The sequence below is a fragment of the Pseudophryne corroboree genome, chromosome 8 (genome assembly GCF_028390025.1).
Source record: "Pseudophryne corroboree isolate aPseCor3 chromosome 8, aPseCor3.hap2, whole genome shotgun sequence".
Lineage (NCBI taxonomy): Eukaryota > Metazoa > Chordata > Amphibia > Anura > Myobatrachidae > Pseudophryne > Pseudophryne corroboree.
This window is the reverse complement of record NC_086451.1, coordinates 163,758,855-163,786,851: the sequence shown is the minus strand read 5'-3', so window position 1 is coordinate 163,786,851 and position 27,997 is coordinate 163,758,855. Positions and strand designations below refer to the sequence as shown.

Genomic DNA, 27,997 nt, shown 5'->3' with positions numbered 1-27,997 from the left:
AGTGACCCCCTGGTTTACTGTGCAGCTGACAGCATAGTGTGGAGGGCAGAACCCTCCTGTGGGGTCCCGCTATGGCCCCCGCGTGAGACTGGCTAAATAAAAGGTAAACCAAGCATTTATGTGAGGTTTTTAGATGCAGGGAAACATGGCCAGTATAAACATACAGCAGTAGCTCCGTTGCCATGGTGGGGGTCGGAGCTACATTAGAGCGGGCTCAGCAGCATTTTGGCACCTGCAGCAGCCTCCACAACTGCCCCTAGATCTTTCATTTCATCCTTCCGGAGTCCAGAAGGACTACCTATAGTTTATCTGTAGCGATTTGTTAATGTCCCAATATTCTATTGATTTAAATGTTTTAATTTTAGATTTAAAGAGGGACTGAAGACATTGGGTGTGCTTGACGCAATGAATGCGCATCCGGATTTATTTAAAAAAGCATTTATATGGAAAAAGGATGTTATGACATCCGATGTCGTGTCTCATCTCTTCAAAATATCCTATAGTCCAGTGGGTAGTAATGCAAGGATTCGTGAAGAGAGAATTATTTGCTACTGGCGAGACTTTATTCTGGATTGTGAAGGTTAGTATACTTTTATTTTCACATGCTTACATATATGCAAAAGTGCAAATGCCGGTACTAATGATTTTTCAGTTGATGATAACATTTGCTTTTATTTGGTTTCACTATTTCAGAGAGAGAATGCAGAACCAAGCTACAAGATATACTGTTGTTTGTGACTGGCGTAAACCATATTCCACCAATAGGACTTGACCCACAGCCATCCATTGAATTTATTGATGGATCGTCAAACTATCCAGAGGCTAACACTTGTGGCAATGTGCTTAGACTTCCATTTTCCAAAGGTTACAAAGAATTCAAAGAAAACTTAGAATTTGGTATTCTGAATTCACCTGGTTTTGGCCGACCATAGTATGTTTTGTTTTTTTTACATCTTTACCGTTTGTAACGTTTCTTGAAGTTGGAACATAGATGTTGACTATGACACTTAAAGGACCATCCCTCTGTATAATGTAGTTTCTGGATAGTTTTGTATTGTCCAAAACTGGGCTAGATGCTGATGGAAAAAAGTATATATATATATATATATGTTCAGTGTCACATCTCTCTGCCCAAATCATCTAACACACCGCATAACACTATGCTACTACTGACACTAACATTGAGACACACAACCTATGTATAGTATTTGTATCCAAATATACATACACTAAAACACAAACTCCAGTGGTTTGAGCTCAGTTAACTTATGTCTTCTTATGCTGGGTACACACTGGCTGATATATCAGCCGTTCTGTTGAATGGCCCATATATTGTGGGTCAGTCAGCCAGTGTGTACGAACGATATATCTGTGAATGCTGTCCGTTGGCCCTGCAGTACAGCCGACTACCAATATATCTGTCGATTTTATTGGTGCATCGCTGTGTCTATGGGCGGTCAATGAATGGGCAGGCACATGTTAACACCCAAACAGTTGATGATGTCAGTCCCGATGGATCAGGCAGTGTGTTTGCTCAACACAATGCCCGGCCGTCCATACATATATATGCAGATATATCTACTAGTGCGGCACTTCAGCTATTGAGAAACTACACATCTCAGCACGCCCTGACACAGCTTTAGCATTCTCTGACAGCAAAACTGTGTCAGGGCATGCTGGGATATGTAGTTTCACAACAGCTGGAGGGCCGCAGTTTGGACATGCCTGTACTAATGTGTACCCAGCATTATATATATCAAAGGTGGCCTCACCTACAGTATAAGTAGTGCAGCCCACCATTCCTCATAGTTAAAATATCTCAGTGTGCAGGTGTCCATTTTAGAGGAGGTGACTAGGAGTTTTCATTATGTTTAAACATTTGATTCATAGAGTCTATGTGCAGCCTTTTCAACCCACCCTTTTTTATTATGGGGATGCTTTAAAAACTTGCTGTTTTTTCAACATATTTAGTTAAATGTTTGTTCTGTTTTTATACTATTTAGAGCAGAGTAAAATTTACGGAGGGAGTTGACTGCAAAACTGCAGCTGGTCTTGCCTATATTTTTGTAATAAAAATTTAGAAATTGTGACCCAAGCCTGATATTTAAATTGTCACAGTATATCACACATTTATTCCTGTGGGTGTTCTATTTGTGTCCATTACAATGTTTCTCATTTATCTCCTTTAGTTCTTGTACGGTCTGTAATGTAGCTTTTTTTTCAGTGTCCTTTCTATCACATCCTACAAATTGCATCTGCTGTTATATTGTAATGTTTGTGCTTCCTTAAAAAATAAAAAAAATAAAGTATTTACATTTAAAGTCAAAATGGGACTGACTGCAGAATGCTTGCAGCAACAAATAGCTAGTGTGTCATGGAAATGCTTTTGGCACACGATATAGTAAAAAAATTTCACACAGGAGGCAGAATACAGTAGCTACGGGGGGAGGGGAGGGGAGAGGGAGTGTTTATACACAGTGTAAGTCCCAAGGTGGGTACACAGTGGCCAATCTATTGGACAGTCAATTGAATAAATATTGCTGGTTCAACGGACTTGGTGTACCCCTGATATGTCAGAATGATGGTGTACATATCGCAATAGCCAGGCAGCACATCCGATGCCTCATATCTGCAGCTATATCCGTGTGTGTGTGTGTATATATGTATATATATATGTATATGTATATGTATATATATATATATATATATATATATATATATATGGTCCGGCAGGGCTTGACAATGCAACTGGGTGGTTGCATGTAAATGCACACCCAGTTGTGAAGTCAGTCATTAAAGGTTGGGCAGTGTGTATGGCCAAATCATCTGCAGATGATCTTTCAGTGTGTATCCAGCCCTACGCATGCAGTAGCTATACCCCACACTCCTTCAGCCACCAGACCTCCACAGTGCATCTCATGACCCCTTCATATGGAGCTTCAAGGAAGGTCTCACTGTTGATATGTTGCTGCCTCACAGTATCTGAGAACTGCAGTGGTAAGCAGATTGAAGTTTATTGCTGAGCAGTGCACTACTGCTGGAACTAGTATAAAATGAGGCTACCCACATGTGGGAGTGACTTAGTGTATAAGGTGAAGGGGTGATCTTCAGTTTGCCGAATGTCGGGATCCCGGCGCACAGTATACCGGCGATGGAATCCCGACATACCGGCACATATTCTCCCTCGTGGGGGTCCACGACCACCATGGAGGGAGAATAAAATAGCGTTGTGCGCATAGCGTGTCACCGTCCCCACGGCGAGCCCACAAGGGGCTCCTTTGCGCTCGGCACGGTGTCGGGCTCCTGGCGCCGGTATGCTGGTCGCCGGGAGTCCAATCGTCGGCATACCATACTACACCCGAGGTGAAGGGCTGTCCTTCAAAAGCGAAGGTGGCAGTATCAATGGGGAGGTCAGATATACAAAGGAACCCTCCCAGGACAGCCATCCGAGCAGTGGTGCAGGATGGATTGGCTGCGCCCTGTCTTAGCTTGACCCTCTATCCCTGGACCAAGTTTAAATTTGACTTTCTAGAAATTTTACAGCCAACATAGGGAATCCAGCGCTGCACTAGTATAACATCCAAAACCTGGATAACAGTGCTGTCTGTGGGATACCTCTGCCTAACAGTATTGCACTGGGATGGAGGACTCGCAAGTTTAGCAAGAAACACCCCTCCATTTCTAGTCAAGGGGGTGGGTATACCCACCGCTGTAACAGAAGAATGTGCACGTTGTATCCACAGGTCAAGGCACAAACGCAATATAAGGTAATTTAGTCCTATAACAGATAGAGCTCAGCTTATTACTCCATAGGGAATACAGAACAATTCTAATAATAATGCTGATACACCCAGGTGTTGAGGTTACTCTCACATGGCCCTATCACTTCAGAGTCAAGAGGCATTAAATGATAACCCTTACACTATTTAGGTGCAAAGGACTAAATTTATGAAGATGGGAGATTTTTTAATATTTATTTTATATAACTGGTGATGTTGCCCATAGCAACCAGATTCTACGTAACATGAAGATAATAGCTACAATCTGTTTGGTATGGGCAACATCAATGTTTCTAAAAAACAAACCCCATCTTAGTCAATTTACCCCACAGAAGGTAGCCATGGTTTCACCAAAATACTTATCCGTGGTGTTATAATCTAGTAAACATATTACTGAACATACATTGTAAGGTCGCCGTGGAAGCTGTGCAGTGCATGTAATTTACTGAATGTGGAGTTTCATCGTAAGTACAGCAAATTTTCAAGAAATACAATTGTCAGGTCCTGGGTGCAGGTCATAACTCTAATACATCGTATAAGAAGTAAATGTGGAGCTACAGAATGTGTCCAAAGTGCAGAAGTCCTGTTTCACACACTGTGTGACCTTGCGCTTTGGAACCAGATTACCATCAGAATGGATCCCACTGTTATAACACAAATAAACGATTAATTTTTTTCAAGTTGTGCTAACCTGGAGAGGAGTGCATTGTGGGTAGAATATAGCAGATACACCGGTAACTTGCTAATATTAAGCAGCAACATTTCTATGCTAGTGTAATACAGATGAATTTTCTATGAACTTTAAATCCTCAGTACATTAGAGAGGGACAATGCAGCAGAGTAATGCACAGCAATGCAGTGGTATACTCAGCAACCTGTATGCAGATGCTAATAGTCTAGCACAGGCATTCCCAACCACGGTCCTCAAGGCACACCAACAGTGCAGGTTTTAGTGATATCCAGGCTGCAGCACAGATGGTTAAATCAAAATAACTGAGCTACTAATAAAGTCACCTGTGCTGAAGCCTGGAAATCACTAAAACCTGCACGGTTGGTGTGCCTTAAGGACCGTGGTTGGAAATGCCTGGTCTAGCAGGTAAAATGGGGGAATTGGAATTGTTAGCATCAAAGGCTGAGTATGACAGGTATTACGGAAACATGGTGGGACGACTCCACGACTGGGTTGCTAACTTAGAGGGGTATTCTCTTTTTAGGAGGGACAGGGCTAACAAAAGAGGAGGTGGTGTATGTCTTTATGTTAAACCATACCTAAAGGAGGTTATCTATGAGGAAACTGGCGATAATGTAGAGTCACTATGGGAAGAAATCTCAAGTGGGGGAATTTATGCAAAACTAGTCATAGGCACGTGCTACAACCAGCCGGATATTAGCATACATGAGGAAGAACAACTATTGCAGCAAATCAAAACGGCTGCGGGATTGGGGGACATCCTTGTGATTGAGGATTTTAAATACCTGGATATAAACTAGAGTAACGATTCATGTGCTAAAGCGAGGGGCAGCAGGTTTTTAAATACGTTTAGGCATCACTACTTGTCTCAATTAGTCCAGGACCCAGCTAGGGGTAAAACTACCCTGGATCTAGTAATTACTAATAATGTGGACATTATATCAAATACTAAAGTTGGGGAGACTTTGGGTAACAGTGATCACTATATGATCACATTCGACATCAGTTTCAGGAAACCTAGCTACAGGGGTTCCACCGAAACGTTTAAGTTTAGGAAGTCTAATTTCATGCTTAGATGTGCACTTAACGCCATAGATATATACCAGCTCACACCACTAACACGCCGTACAACATGGCATTTGTAACCAAACCCAGTCAACAGCATGAACAAAAACCCAGCAACAGGCTGATTATAACCAAACACAACCAATGTGTAACACAAGCAAAAACTACAACCACTTACTGCAGATAGAGTCCGCACTGGGACGGGTGCCCAGCATCCTCTACGGACTAAGAGAAAAGGATTTACCGGTAGGTATTAAAATCCTATTTTCTTCTACGTCCTAGAGGATGCTGGGGACACTTCACAGACCATGGGGTTTATACCAAAGCTTCAGATCGGGCGGGAGAGTGCGGATGACTCTGCAGCACCGATTGACCAAACAACAGTTCCTCATCAGCCAGGGTATCAAACTTGTAGAACTTTGCAAAAGTGTTTGAACCCGACCAAGTAGCCGCTCGGCAAAGCTGTAACGCCGAGACCCCACGGGCAGCCGCCCAAGATGAGCCCACTTTCCTGGTAGAATGGGCCTTAACCAATTTCGGTAACGGCAATCCAGCCGTAGTATGAGCCTGTTAAATCATATTACAGATCCAATGCGCAATAGTCTGCTTGGAAGCAGACGTCCCAATCTTGTTGGGAGCATATAAGACAACCGGAGCCTCTGTTTTCCAAATCTGAGCTGTTCTGGCTACATAGATTCTAAAAGCCCTGACCACATCCCGAGACTTTGAGTCCACGAGGGCGCCAGTTGCCACTAGCACCACAATAGGTTGGGTCATGTGAAAAGCTGAAACCACCTTTGGCAGAAACTGCTGCCGAGTTCTCAACTCCGCTCTGTCTTCATGGAAGATCAAATAGGGGCTCTTGTGAGACAAGGCCACTAACTCAGACACCCGCCTTGCGGATGCCAAGGCCAATAACATGACCACTTTCCAAGTAAGGAATTTTAACTGAACCTTCCGTAAAGGTTCAAACCAAGGAGATTGCAGGAACTGTAACACCACGTTGAGATCCCACAGGGCCACCGGAGGCACAAAAGGAGGCTAGATATGCAGCACCCCATTCATGAAAGTCTGAACCTCAGGGAGGGAGGCCAATTCCTTCTGAAAGAATATTGATAAGGCCGAAATTTGTACCTTAATGGAGCCTAGTTTAAGGCCCGCATCCACACAAGCTTGTAGAAAATGGAGAAAACGCCCAAGTTGCAATTCCTCCGTAGGGGCCTTTTTGGATTCACACCAAGACACATATTTTCACCAAATACGGTGGTAATGCTTCGCTGTTACTTCTTTTCTAGCCTGTAGTACAGTGGGGATAACTTCACTGGGAATCCCCTTCCGGGCTAGAATATGGCGTTCAACCGCCATGCCGTCAAACGCAGCCACGGTAAGTCCTGGAACATGCACAGAGACCTTGCTGCAACAGGTCCTCTCGTAGAGGAAGAGGTTACGGATCTCCTATGAGCAACTCGTGAAGATCCGGATACCAGGCCCTCTTTGGCCAGTCTGGGACAATTAGTTTCGCCGGAACTCTTGTTCTTCTTACGATCCTTATCACCTTCGGGATGAGTGGAAGCAGAGGGAACACGTAGACCGACGGAAACACCCACGGAGTCACCAGGGCGTCCAACACTATTGCTTGAGGGTCCCACGACCTGGAACAATACATCCGAAGTTTCTTGTTGAGGCGAGACGCCATCATGTCTACATGAGGAATTCCCCAATGACATGTCACGTCTGCAAAGACCTCTTGATGAAGACCCCACTCCCCTGGATGGAGATCGTGTCTGCTGAGGAAGTTCTGCTTCCCAGTTGTCCACTCCTGGAATGAGGAACGCCGACAGAGCGCTTACATGCTTTTCCGCACAGCTGCGAACTTTTGTGGCCTCTGCCATTGTCTCTCTGCTTTTTGTTCCGCCTTTGCGGTTTATGTACACCTCTGCTGTTGTCCGACTGAATCAAGATGTGCAGATCTTGAAGAAGATTCTCCGCTTGCCGAAGACCGTTGTAAATGGCCCTCAATTCCAGAATGTTAATGTGCAGACAAGCCTCGTGACTTGACCATTTTCGCTTGAAATTTTCCCCTTGTGTGACTGCTCCCCATCCTCGGAGACTTGCATCCGTGGTCACCAGGATCCAATCCTGGATCCCGAACCTACATCCCTCTAGAAGATGAGGACTGTGCAGCCACCACAGGAGAGAGATTCTGGTCCTGGAAGACAGACCTATTTTTCGGTGCATGTGCAGGTGAGACCCAGACCACTTGTCCAGCAGGTCCCACTGAAAAACCCCGGCATGAAACCTGCCAAAGGAAATGGCTTCGTAGGCCGACACCATCTTTCCTAGCAATTGAGTGCACTGATGAATCGACACCCTTGCCGGTTTCAGAATCCCTTTTACCATGTTCTGGATTTCCAGAGTTTTCTCCACCGGGAGAAAAACTCTCTGTAACTCTGTGTCCAGAATCATGCCCAGGAACGACAGCCGCTTTGTCGGAACCAACTGTGATTTTGACAAATTCAGGAGCCAACCATGTTGCTGTCGAATCTTCAGGGAGAGTGTGACGTGTTCTAGTAATTTCTACCTTGATCTTGCCTTTATCAGCAGTTCGTCCAAGTACGGGATAATTGTGACTCCTTGCTTGCGCAAGAGGACCATAATTTCCGCCATCACCTTTGTGAAGATCCTTGGAGCCGTGGAAAGCTCAAACGGCAACATCTGAAATTGGTAATGACAATCCTGAACCGCAATCCTCAGGTACGCATGATGCGGAGGGCAAATGGGGACGTGTAAGTACGCGTCCTTTATGTCTACTGACACTATAAAATCTCCACCCTCCAGACTGGGGATTACTGCCCAAAAAGATTCCATTGAATTTGAATCTCTTCAGATAGAAATTGAGAGACCTTAAGTTCAGAATCGGTCTGACTGAGCCATCCGGCTTCGATACCATGAACAGGCTCGAAAAAAAACCTTTTCCTTGTTGTGACGGTGGTACTGTGACAATGACCTGATGTTGACACAGCTTTTGTATGGCTGCGCATACTACCTCCCTTTCCGGGAGAGACGCTGGCAAGGTTGATTTTAAAAAATGTTGAGGGGGCACGTTTTGAAACTCCAGTTTGTAACATTGGGTTATCATGTCTAATACCCAAGGATCCAGGCCCGATCGAATCCAGACCTGACTGAAAAGCCTAAGACGTGCCCCCACTTGAGTGGACTCATGCAGAGGAGCCCCAGCGTCATGTGGAGGATTTTGCAGCAGCCGCGGAGGGCTTTTGCTCCTGGGAACCTGACACCGCAAGTGATCTTTTACCCCTTCCCCTACCTCTAGTAGCAAGAAAGGAGCCCCCTCGACCTCTTTTGTACTTATTGGTCCTAAAGGTCTGCATCTGATAGTGAGGCGTTTTCTTCTGCTGTGAAGGGACATAAGGTAGAAATGATGATTTACCCGCAGTAGCCGTAGATACCAGGTATGCAAGGCCGTCACCAAACAAGACACCACCTTTATACGGCAGAGTCTCCATAGCTTTCTTTGAGTCCGCATCAACATTACATTGATGAATCCACAATGCCCTCCTAGCCGAGACTGCCATGGCATTGGCCTGCGATACCAAAATGCCAATATCCCTTGCAGCGTCTTTCAGATATGCTGCAGCGTCCCTTATGTAACTTAAAGTTACGAGAATGCTATCCCTGTCCAGGGTATCAATTTCAGTGGATAAATTATCCGCCCACTTTTCAATAGCGCTACTCACCAATGCCGACGCCACGGTAGGTCTGAGCAGCGTCCCCGTATAGACATATCGATTTCAATGTGCTTTCCTGTCGACGATCCGCAGGATCCTTCAGGGCTGTCGTGTCCGGACTCGGAAGAGCTACCTTTTTGGACAGACGGGATAAAGACTTGTCCACAGAGGGGGGTTGACTCCCACATTTTCCTGTCCCCTGAGGGAAATAGATAAGTCAGCAGAATTCTCTTGTAAAGCAAAAACTGTCAGGATTTTCCTAAGCCTTTTAAAAAAAGAGTATTCAGTTCATTAGAGGGAGGGAACGTTACCTCAGGTTTCCTACACTTATACATGCAGACCCTCGTATCAGGAACTTCAGGGTCCTCCTTTATTGCCACAATCATGTACTGAATATTCTTAGCCAGTTTAGGATTCAATCTGGCATCATTATAGTCGACACAGGAATCAGTATCCGTGTCGGTATCTGTGTCTAACTCGGTATCTGTGTCTACTAACTGGGCAAATGAACGCGTCTGTGCCCCCCAAGGGGTTTGTAAGCTGTGGTGGGTCACCAGGGTCCGGTGATCCTGTGGTCAGGGCCCTGGATGCTGTCCTCAGGAAGCCATGGCGGGGCCTGCCTGTAGCTCCTACTGTGCAGACAGACAGCAGCAGCTTGCAATCTGCCTGTTGCAGCCTTGATAGAAGCAATTAAAAATTAAAGTATAAAAAGGGGCTGGAGCACAGGAAACATCCAGCTCACTCAAACCACTAATCTAAAATGGTCTTGGAGGAGTATAGAGGGAGAGGAGCGAGCTAAACTTATTTAAAGAAATTTTAAGTGTCAGGATATATTTATCCACCTGTCTATACCCCAGTGTACTGTATGTACTCCAGTGTCCTCTAGAGGATCAAGGTGAAAAAATATTGCGTGCCTTTGATAAAGCAGGTTTTTAGTAAATGAATAAAAGTGCAAATAAAGTGCTTCCAGAGATTGAATTTATTTTAATGTTGTAACAGTATCATGTTTAACAAATAAAGTTCTTAATTTTTTTTTAAAAATCATTATCTTTATACAATTATATTTAGACGTTCAAGAAAATCACAGGTGTTCTTAAAATGTTCAACTCCGTGGTTAAAATCATTTGTTGTGGGATCAAATTGTAGACAAAGGTTTGTCATCTCATCTACATCCAATATAATGGTATTGTCTGGTACAACAACATTATTATTTGTTTCTATTGTGGCTGTAGAGCCATAGTTATCTATGCCATACTCATCGATGTTTACTTCTGTGTCAAACATTGGATTATGAAGCATTCCAGCTGTCCATAACTGCATTGGGGAATGGTATCTTTCAGTGCTCATAAGGTGATTATTCCATTGTGCAACAAATTCTGTTACTGCATGATTAATTCTTCTCAGATATACATAATGCAAAGCAAAGAGATGGCACTCATTGTTAGTATTTAGTATTCCTCTATGCTCCATCCATAAAAATAAATCTTTAAAGTAGTAGATGACAACTCTGTTTAATTCTGCCCATAAGCGTTCTATCCGTTGATTGTGAACACTCTGGCCAGTTATGAAGCTACCCCTATTAGGTCCTCTTGAGTTAATCATGTAACGTGCTATGTTAATATTTTCAACACCCATGTCTCCTCTTACTCGTAATGGTAATCCAAACCTTGATACACCTTTTTGAAATAATTGCAGTGTTGTTGATGCATTATTGTTTGTAGCAGTTTTAAGATAAATTATATTTCTGCTGAACCCATCTATGCAACCATGGAACACAAATCTCCAAGAGATTAGCTTGTGGTTACTGTCAATATGCCTGAAAGAAAGGAAAAAAAATAATGGTTATTATGATGACCTTGTTTTCAACAAAATCACATATTGCTACTCAAAATTATACAACTGTCTAATTTAAGTTTATGCGTTTCTTAAGAAATGAGGGGCTTTTAATAATTGTGAGCACCTACTAACACAAAGGTGATACTGTAACTAGGTTAAATATTGTGGAACAATTAACCAAAGGATACATCCTTAAGTATATACCGTTAAGAACAATGCTCTCATTCTTATCTAGTTGCAAAACAGCTGCAGCAGGCACATCAGTCTCTTTTTTCAAAATGTGCATACCTCAGAGCTGCAATGCGCATGCACAGTGCATGAATTATGATAACAGTCGCAAACACCATTTAGACAGTGTTCGTGGTGGTAAATTGGAGTGATTGGGTGAACACATGAGTCATGGATGTTCAGAATGCATTTTCTGGTCATGCATAAATGATCAGCTATTAATTACCTTGCTACTGGAGAGATCGCTGCATTCGGGGAGAGAAGCATAGCCTGCATGTCTACAGAGGCACTATATCTTTGTGACGCACCCATATGAAACTATGGTACTGATTTATCAGTATTTGTATGCCAGCTAGGAGGCAGCAGTGGGCAGATCTATGCTCAGATTGCTGTTCACATTTGCAAGTACAGGTTGAGTATCCCATATCCATATATTCCGAAATACGGAATATTCCGAAATACGGACTTTTTTTGAGTGAGAGTGAGATAGTGAAATCTTTGTTTTTTGATGACTCAATGTACACAAACTTTAATACACAAAGTTATTAATAATATTGTATTAAATGACCTTCAGGCTGTGTATACAAGGTGTATATGAAACATATGTGAATTGTGTGTATGTAGACACACTTTGTTTAATGCACAAAGTTATAAAAAATATTGGCAAAAATGACCTTCAGGCTGTGTGTATAAGGTGTATATGTAACATAAATGCATTCTGTGCTTAGATTTAGGTCCCATCACCATGATATCTCATTATGGTATGCAATTATTCCAACATACGGAAAAATCCAATATCCAAAATACCTCTGGTCCCAAGCATTTTGGATAAGGGATACTCAACCTGTATATGCATATATTGGAAAAAGCTAAAGGATAGAAACAGCAATCACATCTGAATGAGGTACAATGTGTCAACTATACCAGATTTGGAGAGGTTTTTTTTTCTACCATCTGAAGTTATTATCAATAGCAAACCCTGACAGACTACAGTTAATATACAAACCAACTAATGCTTTATTTGTCGAGTACAAAAGAAAAGTTTACATTACATGGGTGGGATATATAATATATTTTTAGTTTAGTAATCCCTTTTTATATCAATAAAATAATACTAGTAGTAGAATTACTATTCACACCATTACATTGTGTACAGTAGACCAAAAAAATAAAATGATTAAAAAAAAAATAGGTTCTGGTTTATTGGATTATTAAGCCTAAATGAAAGTGCACACAGCTGATTACAATGGATTATATACAATATCCTGGCCATCAGGATGCCGGCAGTAAATATCCTGACACTGGCATCCCGACGGGCTCAGCAAGTATGCTACCCCCCTATACCTCCTGCAGCCTAACACTATCCTCCCCCATAGTGCCTTACCCTAAACCCCAGCAGCTTAAACCTAACCCTCCTCCCTTAATTCCTAACCCTAACCTCCCACCTTCCGCAGCCTAACACTCCTCTCCCACAGACTAACCCTAACCTCACCCCCTAGTTCCTAACCTTACCTCCACACAGCCTAAACCTAACCCTACCCCTTAGTGCCTAACCCTTACCACCTCAACCCGCAACCTAACACTAACCTCCCCCAGTAAGTGCCTAAACACTCCCCCTTACCCTCGGCTACATACTCACCTCCTCTGGCATCCAGAGATTTGGATCCTGACGGGATTCCGGCGCTGGTGTCCTGATCCTGTTCAGGATTTAGGTGTTGGTGTCCCTAGCGGGTATAATATTCTGTGATCCTGACGGGAAGGATCGAGCCCTGGGAGCGCGATTGCAACAACATGTTCTTACCACAAATGATTTGGACCTGGTACACTATAAACTCTACGCTGAATAGCCCGTCTTTTACGAACAGCTCGGCCAACAGGATCCAGAAGTTGCAGCCTCCTTCTAATTTTCCACCTCTGTACTCTCAGTGCTCGGCTTCTGAGACTACCTTGAATATAACTTTCTCCAGCATTTGGTGTGGAATTTAGAAAACTCAAGATATGCTGATCAAGTTCATCATCACATATATCACTGAATCTGTTGTCAGAAGATGTAGGCAAGTTTAGTTCTTGTCGTCTTCTGTACAAAGTTGAAACACTGATGTTTAAGCAAGTTGCTATTCGAATCCACGAAAAGCCTAGTTCCCACAAATATTGTATCTGTTCTCTAGAAACAATGAACCTTAAAAAAAAAAAAAAACATTAATAAATACTGTTGTGAGATCTTGAAGAATTTGTGAATGTGTTTCACAGGCCGAAACCCTCACATTTTTTTTTTTAAAGTAGTCATTCACTTTTTGAAAATGTATCATATCATTATCTACCTATCAGCTTTAATAAACACTTGTCTGTTTCATAACACCCTTGAGTGAATGACTCAGACTCTGTACATTTGCATAAACATCTCTTGTGCGATTTTGCACAGAACTTGCTCATAAAACAATATTCACATTTGTAACATTTTGACATTTACATCTGGAGAGGCAATTACGGTGTTAAAAAGGGTACTTGGACACGAGCAGTAAGGGCTTATTCTTGTACTAGTGTTTCCGAATCTTGAATATAAGGCATATATGGCCAAAAATCGGCATAATTTACAGATGGTATGTGTCAGGTTCAAGTTTCAGATAATGATCACTTGTACCGGTGAATGCCCACATTAACCAGCAGTTATTTCCTTTGTCACATATTCCAAAAAAAAGTTTTGTAATAGACACAATTTTGTTATAATTGCACAAGAGATGTGCACATAACCTATCTTTAGTATATGTATCGAAATATGCATTCATTTACCTATGCCTTTTTAAAGACTAGATAAATATCTTAAAGGGTCTACTACGGTAAGCGAACACTCTGGATACCGGCGCCAGGATCCTGGCAACAGGGTGAGCACAAAAGAGTCCCTTGCAGGCTCACTGCGCTCGCCGTGCTATTTATATCAAATGCCTCCCATCTTAAGACCGCTTCTGTTAACACTTTAAAAAGCTTTTTATCTTCAGAAACAAAATAAAATTATGTAAAGGTTGGAGTGCACCTGGCACAGTAGATGACTGCCCCCCTGTCATATTTGAAAAAGGAAAGGCACGTGTTAAAAATGGGGTGTGGTCTTGTGTGAAAAGGGCATGGCCCCACAAGAGCACAACCAATTCAAATTATGCCAGACAGTAGAATTGCCCCTTAAGGGCCCTACACACTGGTCGATACCAGTGAAAGATATGAACGATCTAGTTCATTAATTAACGAAATACCACTCATATTTTTCAGTGTGGAGGCACCAACAATGAACGATGTGCGGCCCCGCGCTCGTTCATCGTTAGTGCTCTGTCGCTTGTGCATGCAGGCCAATATGGACGCTCGTCTATATTTGCATGCACTGCTATAGAGCCGGGTGACGGGGGGAGTGAAGAAAATTCACTCCACCCGTCACCTCTCCCCCACCCACCTCCAGGTCGCCCGTCTGCCGTATTGGCGGCGGGTCGACCAGTCTGTAGCGCCCTTTACTCACATTACAATACATAGTTGTGTCCTTTAGTCACAATACACCACACACTAGAGACCCTTATTAACATTATGCTTCACAATAGTTCCCCTTACACACATTATGCCAGAGTAGTGGCCCTTACACAGTGGGCGCACTAGCTAGTGCCAGAGATGTCACATCCTTTACATCATAGTTAATTTTGACAAGTATTTTCAATTTAGTTTTTGTCTTAGTCATTTACTTAAAAAATGAATAAATTTAAAGTAAAATCACATTTTAGTATTGGTTTTTGTTTCGTTTTAGTCAAGATTTAATCAGTACATCTTTGTTTTCATTTTAGTCCTGAAATTAACGGTCAACAAATGTGCATTTTTATACAGGTTGAGTATCCCATATCCAAATATTCCGAAATACGGAATATTCCGAAATACGGACTTTTTTGAGTGAGAGTAAGATAGTGAAACCTTTGTTTTATGATGGCTCAATGTGCACAAACTTTGTTTAATACACAGTCATTAAAAATATTGTATTAAATGACCTTCAGGCTGTGTGTATAAGGTGTATATGAAACCTAAATTAATTGTGTGAATGTACACACACTTTGTTTAATGCACAAAGCTATAAAAAATATTGGCTAAAATTACCTTCAGGCTGTGTGTATAAGGTGTATATGTAACATAAATGCATTCTGTACTTAGACTTGGGTCCCACCACCATGATCTCTCATTGTGGTATGTAATTATTACAAAATACGGAAAAATCCGATATCCAAAATACCTCTGGTCCCAAGCATTTTGGATAAGGGAGACTCAACCTGTAATACAAGATTCTAAATGCCAAAAACCTAACTTTTTAGAAAAATAACCATAACTTGTAACACATCATAACATATGGGAATGTTTACAATATATGTAGCTACAATCACACACTTTTATGCAGGTGCAAGAGACTACTGCAAATGTAATTGTGTTATTGTGAAAATGACACAGAAAAAACAGAAAAATGGACTAAACTTAACACTTATTCAAATAACAATAGACCTTGCCTGAAAAGCATACAATCCATGGTTGCATTGCCAATCACTTATGAATAGAAAATAGTCGAGGTGTCATCACAAAATAGATAATAATTAATCATATTATTCTGTTAAAACAAAGCTAAAAGTTGATATTTGGCAAATTTATGACCTGGAGCAGAATGTGAAAACATACTGACAGAACTTCATAAAATACAGTAAAATAACTCGCCAGGAACACAGAGTATGGAAGGGTCCCACCCATTGGCACCTGTTCAGTATAATCCTGACAGTAAAAATTCCAATGGATCACGGTCACTATTATTACCCTAGCACTATCTCACCGCTCCCACAGCCTAACCCTAACTGTCCATTTCAGCTACCTAACTATAACCATCCCCTTCTGCAGCCTAATGCTGGGTACACACTGGCAGTGGGCTGGTAGCACAAACTTAAAGTGATATTTTCAGCTTGATATTTCTTATTATAGAGCATTTTTACAATCAAGAAGAATACGTTGATGAAAATGAAACTTACCTTGGCCTACCTACACCGACACTTAGAAGGGGAGCAGAATATCCAGGTGTTTGATTACAGTCAAATAAATGATTGATCCTGGTTTGGATATCCTCAATTAACAAAACTGTATGCTGAGATATGTCTTCTAGCATTGGAAGTAAAGTACTGTTTCCGCTAATAAAATGGTGACATGCAATGAGCATTGCAATTAAAACTTCTAAATGGCTTTCAAGTTTTCTATGTAGATGTTCCAAAAAATTTATATCCACTGAAAAAATAGCCCTTTCTGCAATAGTACAGCTTGACTTTAGTGAAAGAAAATATTCTTGAATATCTTCCACTGCCTCGATTAATATGAAATTAACACATAAACAGAGGAAAATACAAAAAGAGTAACTCATGGTTAATGGTTGCAATTGAATATATATTTAGTTGATATATAGTTAAAAAAAAAAATAATAATATTGGAATTATCTTGTCCTTCAAATTATTTGGAGATTTGCAAAACTGTATCAGAAGTCTCTCAAATTCCCTCGCTGGGCCACCATAATCTACAGCTCCTTCTGCATTCCCAAAGGAATCAGTCAAGTCAGTCAAGAGGACAGAAACGAGATTGTTTTCAGCCGTAATCCACGACACGCTCCTTCACAGACTAGTCCGTGTTTAACTTAGAACTGCTTTCAGTATAAATCTGTACTGCCAGATTTCACAGAACACCCTTTAAAGTCAAAAACAAAAATAAATCAAAATTTAGTTTCAAATAACTTTTAAAAATAAGGGCAAGTACAAATATTTATATATTTAGCATTCATGATTACCAATCCAAGCACTCACACACAGATTTTGATTTAATTGATGTCAAATAATATCCACACACATGCACATACAGATGCATGAGCACACATTGCGTCAAATATGAAGCTGGGCACCTCTGCATATACACTATATGGACACTGTATCCCAATACATATGGAGCAGGTACTTAATTTCCAAATAGAACAGCTCCCACTCTTCTTGGAAGGCTTTCCACAAGATTTTGGAGCGTTTCGATGGGAATTTGGGCCTATTCATTCTGTAGAGCATTTATGAGGTCAGGCACTGATGTTGGACGAGAAGGCCTGGCTCACAAGCTCCGGTCCAGTTCATCCCAAAGGTGCTCGATGGGGTTGCGGTCAGGGCTCTGTGCGGCCAGTCATGTTCTTCCACACAGAACTCATCAAACCGTGTCTTTGTACCCCAGTGCATAACGCAAGGACTATAGTCATCTTGGAATAGTAAAGGGCCTTCCCCAAACTGTTGCCACTAAGTTGGAAGCATAGCCCTGTCCAAACTGTCTTGGTATGCTAAAGCATTAAGATTGACCTTCACTGGAGAAAAGGAGCCTAGTCCAAACCCTGAAAAACAGCCCCATAGCATTATCCCTCCTCCACCTTCACAGTTTACACAACGTAGTCAGGCAGGTACCATTCTCCCGGCATCTGCCAAACCCAGACTCGCACTCCTGACTGCCAAACAGAGAAGCGTGATTCACCATCACTCCACAGAACACATTTCCACTGCTCACCATTCATGTATTGTGGGAAGACCAATATTGCTATATTGTTGCTCCCAGGAGGGGAGTCATTACAAATTTTTGAATGAAACAGACGCCCCTTGATAAACTACAACTTATGCCAACTGTCTCGGATGGTAAAGACTAATCCTGGAATTGGGAGAACTCTACACCAAAGCATAATTTTATGCAGAAAAATCTACTAACCCTCTCCCACTACTTACCTAAACATAAGCCTTTCCCCCACAACCTAACCCTAAGACATCCCCTACTGACTAAACTTTACCCCTCCTTCCCCTCCGATAGCCTATTCCCAAGCCTCCCCAGCATAATTACGTTTGGTATGCCAACAGACAGGTTTCAGGCATTGTGAGAGGAGTCAGGATTCCGGCATGGGTCTTCTCACCAGTATCGGGTGATAAAGCTGATTATTTACCTTATAACATTCACTATATGTGGGTAAGAGACTCAGTACGCAATTGGCGTATGGGGTACCGTAAGGGTACGCACTTAGCGTAGCAGACGCTTAGCCGTGGTCGAGACGCACGAGCGGCACGCTCACTCACAGCTTTACGCTTGGTATCGAACACGCTATAGGCGGCCGACTACCGTAATGCTATGCTACTAGCGTAGCGGACGCTGTGACCGCGAGGGGAACACGAGCGGCGCAGACGCTCACGGGATGACACTCAGTAAACCTTGTATGCAACACACTGAAAGATTGAGTTTATACTGTAAACCTTACTACTGAAATACTGTAGCGATATAATGCTGCTTAACCTTGTTAATATAAAAGCTGCTTGAGCGATTGAGACGCTCCGAATACCCTCAGCAATGTAATAAACACACAATTCCTTGCTAAGGCTCCTAAACCTTTACTAACGAGATTTAGTTATATCAAAAGGGGAAACACAGTTAACATTTCATACACTACAGGCTAACATTAATATCTAACAGAATAACTACACATGAATATACAATAGCGGCACAATCGCAAACACAAATACATAGACTAAAGGGCCCTACTCATTTGGCGATTCGCCGCCGAGGTGCCCGACGGCCGATACGGCCGACGAGCAACCCGGCGGCGGGGGGGCAGTGACGGGGGGAGTGAAGTTTCTTCACTCCCCCCGTCACCCGGCTGCATTGAAGTGCAGGCTAATATGGACGAGATCGTCCATATTGGCCTGCATGCACAGCCGACGGGAGATCAGCGATGAACGAGCGCGGGGACGCGCATCGTTCATCGCTGTAGTCTCCACACTGAAAGATATGAACGAGTTCTCGTTCATTTATGAACGAGATCGTTCATATCTTTCATTATATCGGCCAGTGTGTAGGGCCTATAAGAATGAATGGCTAACATTACATGGGTAACAAAGTGGCCACAGAGAAACATACCATACGGGGAACACTCGCCAGCGCAACCGGATCCAGTCCTCCAATTATCAGAGATAAATGTTGATGAGAGAGAGTACTGGCCGGTCTGGGGACAGTGGCCTTTATATACACAACATACAGTACACTACAAAGGGCCCTACAATCGCATTGTTCATTGGACACAAGAATGTCTCTCTGCACTGTAACAAAAGGTCATAGGTGGATTTGAACAGGTGGGCTGTGACTATTACAAACAGCTCAGGTGGGAGGGAATCTCAGGATTCCCGCCGCATGCATGAACCGCAAATATAGTAAATGTCCAGAAACTACTAATAGACATAACTATACGCAGGAGCGATTAATCTTTACCTAACCAACACCGGATTGTTACTAATAAAATACTCTTCGGTTAGGTACCAGACACCACTGTTCAACCTTTGTATCATGAAAAGAAGGATTCCCAAGTCCATGAACCAGTCATATTAAACAAACTTACAGTTATTATTAAGGGGAACATTACCTATAAAACATACTATTTAGATTTATTATGTAACGATTGAGTCGCCCGCTAGACGCACAAACTCTACCGTAAATGCACATACCACACGCTCGAGTGCATGGCCGTGGAGGTGCCATCACGCAACTGCGAATATGCGCACGCACGGGAGAGAATGTGCATGTGCAGCGGGCAAGCGCATGGGGTGAATATATGGCAACGTGTAGCATGATATTTTTCCGACTGACACGCGATTCCAGGCGCCGGCATCCCAAAAGCCAGGAAGCCAACTACATCCCGTATTAAGGATTACATGCAGGGTCAGGGACACAGAAAGAAGCCTGTATGTGCTTTGAGAGCTGCTGGGTATTGTACGCATGTGTGGTCTTGCTGAACACACATTCACAATTGATCATACATGCACAGCACCCATTTTAGTGGGTTGAGTTGCTGGTGGCCGGGATACCGGCTGTCAGGATCCCGGCACAAGGTTATATTCAGCCACTATGGGGTTCGTGACCCCCAGGAGAGGGAATAGTCCTTGCTTGACAGTATTCCAGCATCGGCATACTGACCGCCAGGATCCCAACAGCCGGCATATTGACTACATTGCATCCTCATACGGACTACCCTTTTCCGCTAGGATCCGGCGTTCAACCGCCATGCCGTCAAACGCAGCCACGGTAAGTCTTGGAACAGACAGGGTCCCTGTTGCAACAGGTCTTGTCTTAGAGGAAGCGGCCACGGATCTTCTGTGAGCATTTCCTGCAGATCCGGATACCAGGTCCTTCGTGGCCAATGAAGATTGTTCTCACTCCTCTTTCTTACCATTCTCAACACCTTGGGTATGAGGGGGAAGAGGAGGAAATACATAGTCCGACTGGAAAAACTACTGCCTGATGGTCTCTTGACCTGGCGCAATACCTCTGTAGCTTTTTGTTGAGGCGAGACGCCATCATGTCTATCTGGGGTAGTACCCACCGACTCGCAATCTGTGCGAAAACTTCCCGATGAAGTCCCCACTCTCCTGGATGTAGGTCGTGTCTGCTGAGGAAGTCTGCTTCCAAGTTGTCCACTCCCGGAATAAACACTGCTGAAAGTACGCTTACATGATTCTCCACCCAGCGAAGAATTCTGGTGGCTTCCGCCATTGCCACTCTGCTCCTTGTGCCGCCTGCCTTGGCGGTTTACATGAGCTACTGCGGTCACGTTGTCTGACTGGATCAGAACTGGCTTGTCGCAAAGTAAGGTCTCCGCTTGACGTAGGGCGTTGTATATGGCCCTTAGTTCCAGAATGTTGATGTGAAGACAAGTCTCTTGACTTGACCAAAGACCTTGGAAATTTCTTCCCTGTGCGACTGCTCCCCAACCTCGGAGGCTCGCATCCGTGGTCACCAGGATCCAGTCCTGAATGCCGAATCTGCGGCCCTCTAGAAGGTGAACACTCTGCAGCCACCACATAAGAGATACTTTGGCTCTGGGGGACAGGGTGATCAACTGATGAATTTGTAGATGTGACCAGGACCATTTGTCCAGTAGGTCCCATTGGAAGGTCCTCGCATGGAACCTGCCAAAGGGGATGGCCTCGTATGATGCCACCATCTTTCCCAGGACTCGAGTGCATTGATGCACTGATACCTGTTTTGGTTTCAATAGGTTCTTGACCAGAGTCATGAGTTCCTGGGCCTTTTCTATTGGAAGATAAACCTTTTTCTGGTCTGTATACAGAATCATGCCCAAGAAAGTCAGATGAGTCGTAGGAACCAACTGCGACTTCGGGATATTGAGAATCCAGCAGTGTTGATTCAGCACCTTCAGTGAAAGTGATACGCTGTTCAGTAACTGCTCTCTTGATCTCGCTTTTATGAGGAGATCGTCCAAGTACGGGATAATTGGGGTCAGGGACTCAGGTTCGACAGCAAAAAGGTCGACATACCTTAGGTCGGCACCAATTAGTCGACACACCTTAGGTCGACATGGACAAAAGGTCGACATGGACAAAGGGTCTACATGAGTATTTTATGTTTTTTTGGTGTCGTCTTCTTCGTAGAATGACCGGGAACACCAATTAGTGTACCGCGTCTCCTCGCATGGATCACTTCACTCGCCATGCTTCGGGCATGGTACCTTCGCTCCGCTACCGCGTCACTCAGCACAGATACCCGGGATTGAAAAAATGGCCCGGGATTGGCTTCCCTAGGCGTCAGCTATCGGCGAAGACTCACATTTCTTTCTATCTTCCTCTGGGAAGGGAAAAGCAACCAAGACCCTCTTAGGGATATGGAATTTTTTTTCAGGATTTTCCAAGGCTTTTTCAAAGATAGCATTTCATTTCTTAGATGCTGGGAAGGGGAGAGGGGCCTTTTTACTGTCCGGGAAAAAGGGCTCCTCAACGTGCTCAGGATTTGTGTCAGAAATGTGCAACACATCCTGTACGGCTTCAATCATCAACTGCACCCCCTTTGCAAGTGATGCCGCCCCCCTCGAAAAACATCCCCGTCACCGTCCGCAGTGTCAGAATCGGTGTCCGTGTCATCCTACATAATCTTGGCAAGTGCACGTTTGTGAGAATGTACTTGCAGGGACCCTGAGGAAGCAGTATCTGACCATACAACCATAGAGTATTGCTGTACCCGAGTGGCCTGCTCAGATCTAGCAACCCTTTCAGAAATCTGAGATATAGTCCCCCTAAGAGAGGCTAACCACTCTGGTTCTCTAGCTGGGATCTGCGCTACAACAGTGCAATCCTGGTTACATGGGATGGGATCTTCCTGAGAAGATAAATCCTCTGCAGCAAATGAAACAGAGTCTCTAGACATGTTTGCTAATACACACCAATCACACCACATACACACAGAGTACTGGGCAGACAGAGTTTCCCCACAAGAATGGCAGAGAGACACAGAGATTGGAGACAACCCATACACAGCGCTATTACAGGTATAAGGAGACCCTAAACCTGAGCTGACTGTCCCTTAATAGGCAACACAGTCTTTCACAGCCTCCCCTCCCTTCTACAATACCCTGGTACCGTACAGATAGCTGGAGTTGCACTTGAGGGAATGATCTTCCACTTGCATCCAATTGCAGGCAGGAAAATGGCGCTGAAACGCTGCTGGGTCCGCTCTGAGGATGGCGCCATCTTCCCGCTCTTCAAGATTATACTGGCCTGAGGATTTTAGGTGCTGGCTGAAATCCGCAGACCCCGACAGGCAGAATTGGTCAGTGTAGTGTCAGGCGCTGGCTCAGGGCGCCCCTCACAGCGCCGCACTGAAGTACTGCTGAGCCGTCCGGGAGCGCAGTTAATACTGCGCTCCTACCCTGAAGCCGCCATCTTCACACCGACTCCCTGCTATTTAGGGGGGACGGTGACTCACTCGTCACACTTCAGCTCTGCAAGGGGGTGGCGGCCTGCTGCTGGGGTGAGCGTTCCCCTGCGACGGGGAGCAATCTATCCCCTCTGGAGCTCAATGTCCAGTCAGCGGAGACAGTGGCTCAGACCCCGCAGGGCAGACACTGCTCCCCCCCTTAGTCCCCTCCTGCAGGCAGGCTGTTGCCAACAGCCTTCTGTAGAAAAAAAAAAACCTCTATAAAATCACTTTACTAGAAAAGCTCTGTATAGCTTCCCTAGCTGTGACCGGCTCCTCCGGGCACATTTTCAAAACTGAGTCTGGTAGGAGGGGCATAGAGGGAGGAGCCAGCACACACTATTAAACTCTTAAAGTGCCAATGGCTCCTGGTGGACCAGTTTATACCCCATGGTACTAATATGGACCCAAGCATCCTGTAGGACGTAAGAGAAAATATAAAAACATTTCATACATCAGGCCTAGGCTCCAACTGGTGGATTTCTCAAGTCAGGTCTCCCTTTAGTCTCAGGACACATGCAGAACACAAATCCTGCTGGCCTGGGAACCAAATGTTGGGACAAACATTTGACGGACACTTTATAGCTTGTACTGTCCAGGACTGGACACTTTATAGCTTGTACTGTCCAGGACTGCGCTGGCTGGATCACCCTCTCCCACTGCCCATGTCAGTTGCTGCCAGTTTAGTCTTGCAAATGCCTGAGCTCTCACTAGCCCATGGCTCACAGTGAACATGATCGGTGATGGTGGCTCCAGCTGCAAGATTCCCTTTAAACAGAATACACCAACCACTGGTGTCTCCCTAATGTTTCCACAGCTCCAGCTGTCCTAGATAATCCCAAGGTTAGGGCTCTTGCTGTGAACCGCAATAAGGGCTGTAGAGAGCCACACCAGGCAGCGGTAATGGAATAAGTGCATGGATCCACATTTGCTTTAAAAAAAAAAAAAAAAAACTGCAGCGCTGTGAAACAGTTAAGACCTACACAGGGGGGTGCCTATCAAATCCAGGGGGGCATGGGGGGGGCAACTGATTCCCACCTTTTTGCGTCGGGAAGTGGGTTCCTCTTTGGCCGGCAATCCTCTTTCCAGTGATATTTAGGAAGATTGGGCATGTGCGCTTTCAATGTGCAGTGCCATCTTCCGACAGGCCGGGACAGAGTACATGCACTCCTGTGCATGACATGGGCACACACTAATCTCTGCTGGGTATGAGACTGAATCTGCTAATTTGTCACCCCCCCCCCCCCCCCCACCCATCCCCGCTCCTGTGCTGTTGACATTGACAGCATTTCAAGCAGCAACAGCATACATACAGTAAGTCAGTGGCACTGCATAGCGTCTGGTGGCACCAGGGACGTTTCTAGGGGCCTGCCCTCAACCGCTGCAGTAGACGCGTTTGAGCACCCGCCCTCCCTCCCTCCTGGCTTCCGGTATCAGTTTCCTCTCCTCACACAGGTAGGTACTCCGATAACCCCCCTGCGTGCACCACTGCATGTTACATTCCAAATCAAATATCCTCCTCTCCCATACTATCCCTCAGTATATGCAGATCCCCATATTAAGTTACAGTATGGTACACACAGCCTCCCCTCTACCACACTACTCCTCAGTACACACATCCCCCCTCTCCCACATCATTCCTCAGTATACACACACAGCCCACCCCCTCCCTATTCCTCTGCACACACAAAGCCCCACGTCTCCTCTGCACACACACAGCCTCGCCCCTCCCTATTCCTCTGTACACACACAGCCCCCCCTCCCTATTCCTCTGTACACACACAGCCCCCCCCATTCCTCTGTACACACACAGCCCCCCCCCATTCCTCTGTACACACACAGCCCCCCCCATTCCTCTGTACACACACACAGCCCGCCTCCCTATTCCTCTGTACACACACAGCCCCCCTCCCTATTCCTCTGTACACACACAGCCCTCCCTCCCTATCCCTCTGTACACACACAGCCCTCCCTCCCTATCCCTCTGTACACACACAGCCCTCCCTCCCTATCCCTCTGTACACACACAGCCCTCCCTCCCTATCCCTCTGTACACACACAGCCCTCCCTCCCTATCCCTCTGTACACACACAGCCCTCCCTCCCTATCCCTCTGTACACACACAGCCCTCCCTCCCTATTCCTCTGTACACACACAGCCCTCCCTCCCTATTCCTCTGTACACACACAGCCCTCCCTCCCTATTCCTCTGTACACACACAGCCCTCCCTCCCTATTCCTCTGTACACACACAGCCCTCCCTCCCTATTCCTCTGTACACACACAGCCCTCCCTCCCTATTCCTCTGTACACACACACACACACAGCCCTCCCTCCCTATTCCTCTGTACACACACACACACAGCCCTCCCTCCCTATTCCTCTGTACACACACACACACACAGCCCTCCCTCCCTATTCCTCTGTACACACACACACACACAGCCCTCCCTCCCTATTCCTCTGTACACACACACACAGCCCTCCCTCCCTCCCTATTCCTCTGTACACACACACACAGCCCTCCCTCCCTATTCCTCTGTACACACACACACAGCCCTCCCTCCCTATTCCTCTGTACACACACACACAGCCCTCCCTCCCTATTCCTCTGTACACACACACACAGCCCTCCCTCCCTATTCCTCTGTACACACACACACAGCCCTCCCTCCCTATTCCTCTGTACACACACACACAGCCCTCCCTCCCTATTCCTCTGTACACACACACAGCCCTCCCTCCCTATTCCTCTGTACACACACACACAGCCCCCCTCCCTATTCCTCTGTACACACACACACAGCCCCCCTCCCTATTCCTCTGCACACACACAGCCCCCCCACTATTCCTCTGCACACACACACACAGCACCCCCACTATTCCTCTGCACACACAGCCCCCCTCCCTATTACTCTGCACACACACACACAGCCCCCCTCCCTATTCCTCTGCACACACACACACAGCCCTCCCTCCCTATTCCTCTGCACACACACACACAGCCCTCCCTCCCTATTCCTCTGTACACACACACACAGCCCTCCCTCCCTATTCCTCTGTACACACACAGCCACCCCTCCCTATTCCTCTGTACACACACAGCCCCCCTCCCATTCCTCTGTACACACACAGCCCCCCTCCCTATTCCTCTATACACATACAGCCCCCCCCCCCCATTTCTCTGTACACACACACAGCACCCCTCCCTATTCCTCTATACACACACAGCCCACCCCCCCCCCATTTCTCTGTACACACACACACAGCACCCCTCCCTATTCCTCTATACACACACACAGCCCACCATACCTAATCCTCTGTACACACACAGCCCCCCCCATTCCTCTGTACACACACAGCCCCCCCCCCCTATTCCTCTGTACACACACAGCCCCCCCCCTATTCCTCTGTACACACACAGCCCCCCCCCTATTCCTCTGTACACACACAGCCCCCCCCCCCCTATTCCTCTGTACACACACAGCCCCCCCCCCCCCTCCCTCCCTCGTTATTCCAATCCTCAGTACACTTCCTCCCTATTGTACCTGGCTTTCCTGTTTGTTTCTTACAGAGGGAGCCAGCACACACCACGTGGAGCCAGCCAGTGACTCAGGCGATGGGCACTTGAGCAGGCAGAGGAGGACAGGGCTTTTACCTCACAGCAGCTCACTCTATGATCGGCTGGCTCAGTCTGGGGCCAGACACTGAATGTTAAGCAGAGCCAGCACGAGTGTTCTGCCTTAGTTCAGGGGCGGGACACAGACAGCTGCACCACAACTTATCCTGCCTTCCACATGAGCAAGGTCTAAACGCTGCCAGACACTCTCAGGAGGATCACTAGTCACCACTCACCTCACTTGCAGCTGCTGCGCTTTGTGTATGCTGTTGCAACATCACATGGCGCGCAGAAATCGTTATCGCGCCAAGACACTGGGGCAGGTTAACCACTTCCTCTACCAGACCATAGCCTGATCTACAATGAGGGGGCGTGGCAAGGGGCGGAGCTTCCAACGGCCGCTATTACTGCAGACCGCTATGCTATCCCACTGCTGAAACTAAGGCAGCTTCTGTACCTCGGCTGATGGCCAGTCTGCCCTGCGGATGTCTCCCCAACCCATGAGTGCTGGCACTGGAAGCTTGTCACTCATGCATACAGCTTCCCCCTCCCCTATACTCAGTGTCTGTCCTCCTGTGAGTGCTGCACATTACATTTTCCCACACTCTGCCCTGCAAACCACAACTATTAGCTGAGCTGATCTGCAAATGCTTAGCTGCTCATTGTGTGTCATGTGTCTGCACCCCTGGTCTCCCCCTCAGCCCCTCTTCGGGTAGTGTTTGTCACCAGACATTCCCCCCTGCACACACCCCAATGGTACAGTACCTAGAAAGGGGTCAGGCAGCCTGAGGCAGGAGATGAGCTGCTCTGCAATGTGCCTCAGTAACACTTCTCTGCTGCTGACAATGCCACCTAGAGAGAGATCCACTTCACAGCTCTTCCACACTATACTGATCCTCCTCCCAGCCAGCACCACTGCTTATATAGGAGAGCTGTGATTGGCTGGCTGCATCATGTGCTTTTCTCAGTGTATGTCATATCCCCACATCTCACCATAGTCCATAGCCATCTCAGTGTATGTCATATCCCCATCTCACCATATGTCATATCCATCTCACCATATGTTATATCCATCTCACCATATGTCATATCCATCTCACCATATGTCATATCCATCTCACCATATGTCATATCCCCATCTCACCATATGTCATATCCATCTCAGCACAATCCATAGCCATCTCACCATATGTTATATCCCCATCTCACCATATGTCATATCCATC

General features: G+C 45.3%; 2 protein-coding genes across 5 annotated transcripts in view; one reads left to right on the top strand and one right to left on the bottom strand.

The window, feature by feature from the left end:
* The window catches only part of LOC134949797 (uncharacterized), a 31,866-nt gene extending 29,538 nt beyond the window's left edge, over window positions 1-2,328 (top strand). The window contains exons 10-11 of the mRNA XM_063938524.1: window positions 366-580; window positions 694-2,328. Of these exons, the coding sequence (XP_063794594.1) occupies window positions 366-580; window positions 694-932 (454 nt within the window). The 3' untranslated portion in view covers window positions 933-2,328. The remainder of the gene's footprint in view (window positions 1-365; window positions 581-693) is intronic.
* Window positions 2,329-10,245: 7,917 nt separating this feature from the next.
* LOC134948773 (uncharacterized) lies at window positions 10,246-27,664 on the bottom strand. Of its 4 annotated transcripts, none has more exons than XR_010183012.1 (4): window positions 26,701-26,917; window positions 16,376-17,075; window positions 12,985-13,524; window positions 10,246-11,097 (listed from the first exon to the last, which is right to left on the bottom strand). XR_010183012.1 is itself a non-coding variant. In XM_063936994.1 (4 exons), exons 2-4 carry the CDS (start codon window positions 16,756-16,758, stop codon window positions 10,332-10,334), a joined length of 1,527 nt encoding a protein of 508 aa, XP_063793064.1. In that variant the 5' UTR covers window positions 16,759-17,075; window positions 27,537-27,664; the 3' UTR covers window positions 10,246-10,331. The 4 variants fall into 4 exon arrangements, 3 of the variants coding, with proteins under 3 accessions (XP_063793064.1, XP_063793063.1, XP_063793065.1); XM_063936994.1 differs by lacking the exon at window positions 26,701-26,917 and adding an exon at window positions 27,537-27,664 and having other exon boundaries at window positions 13,147-13,524; XM_063936993.1 differs by having other exon boundaries at window positions 13,147-13,524; window positions 26,701-26,892.
* Between the last annotated feature and the right edge of the window lie 333 nt (window positions 27,665-27,997).

Bases quoted from the DNA above. Each gene is read 5' to 3' on its own strand.
- LOC134948773 (XM_063936994.1), bottom strand. From the start codon at position 16,758: ATGAGTTACTCTTTTTGTATTTTCCTCTGTTTATGTGTTAATTTCATA. The intron at 13,525-16,375 runs GTAAGTTTCATT...TTTTTTTTTAAG, and splicing joins GTCGGTGTAGGTAGGCCAAG to GTTCATTGTTTCTAGAGAAC. The intron at 11,098-13,146 runs GTAAGAACATGT...CCTTTCTTTCAG, and splicing joins CCAGGTCCAAATCATTTGTG to GCATATTGACAGTAACCACA.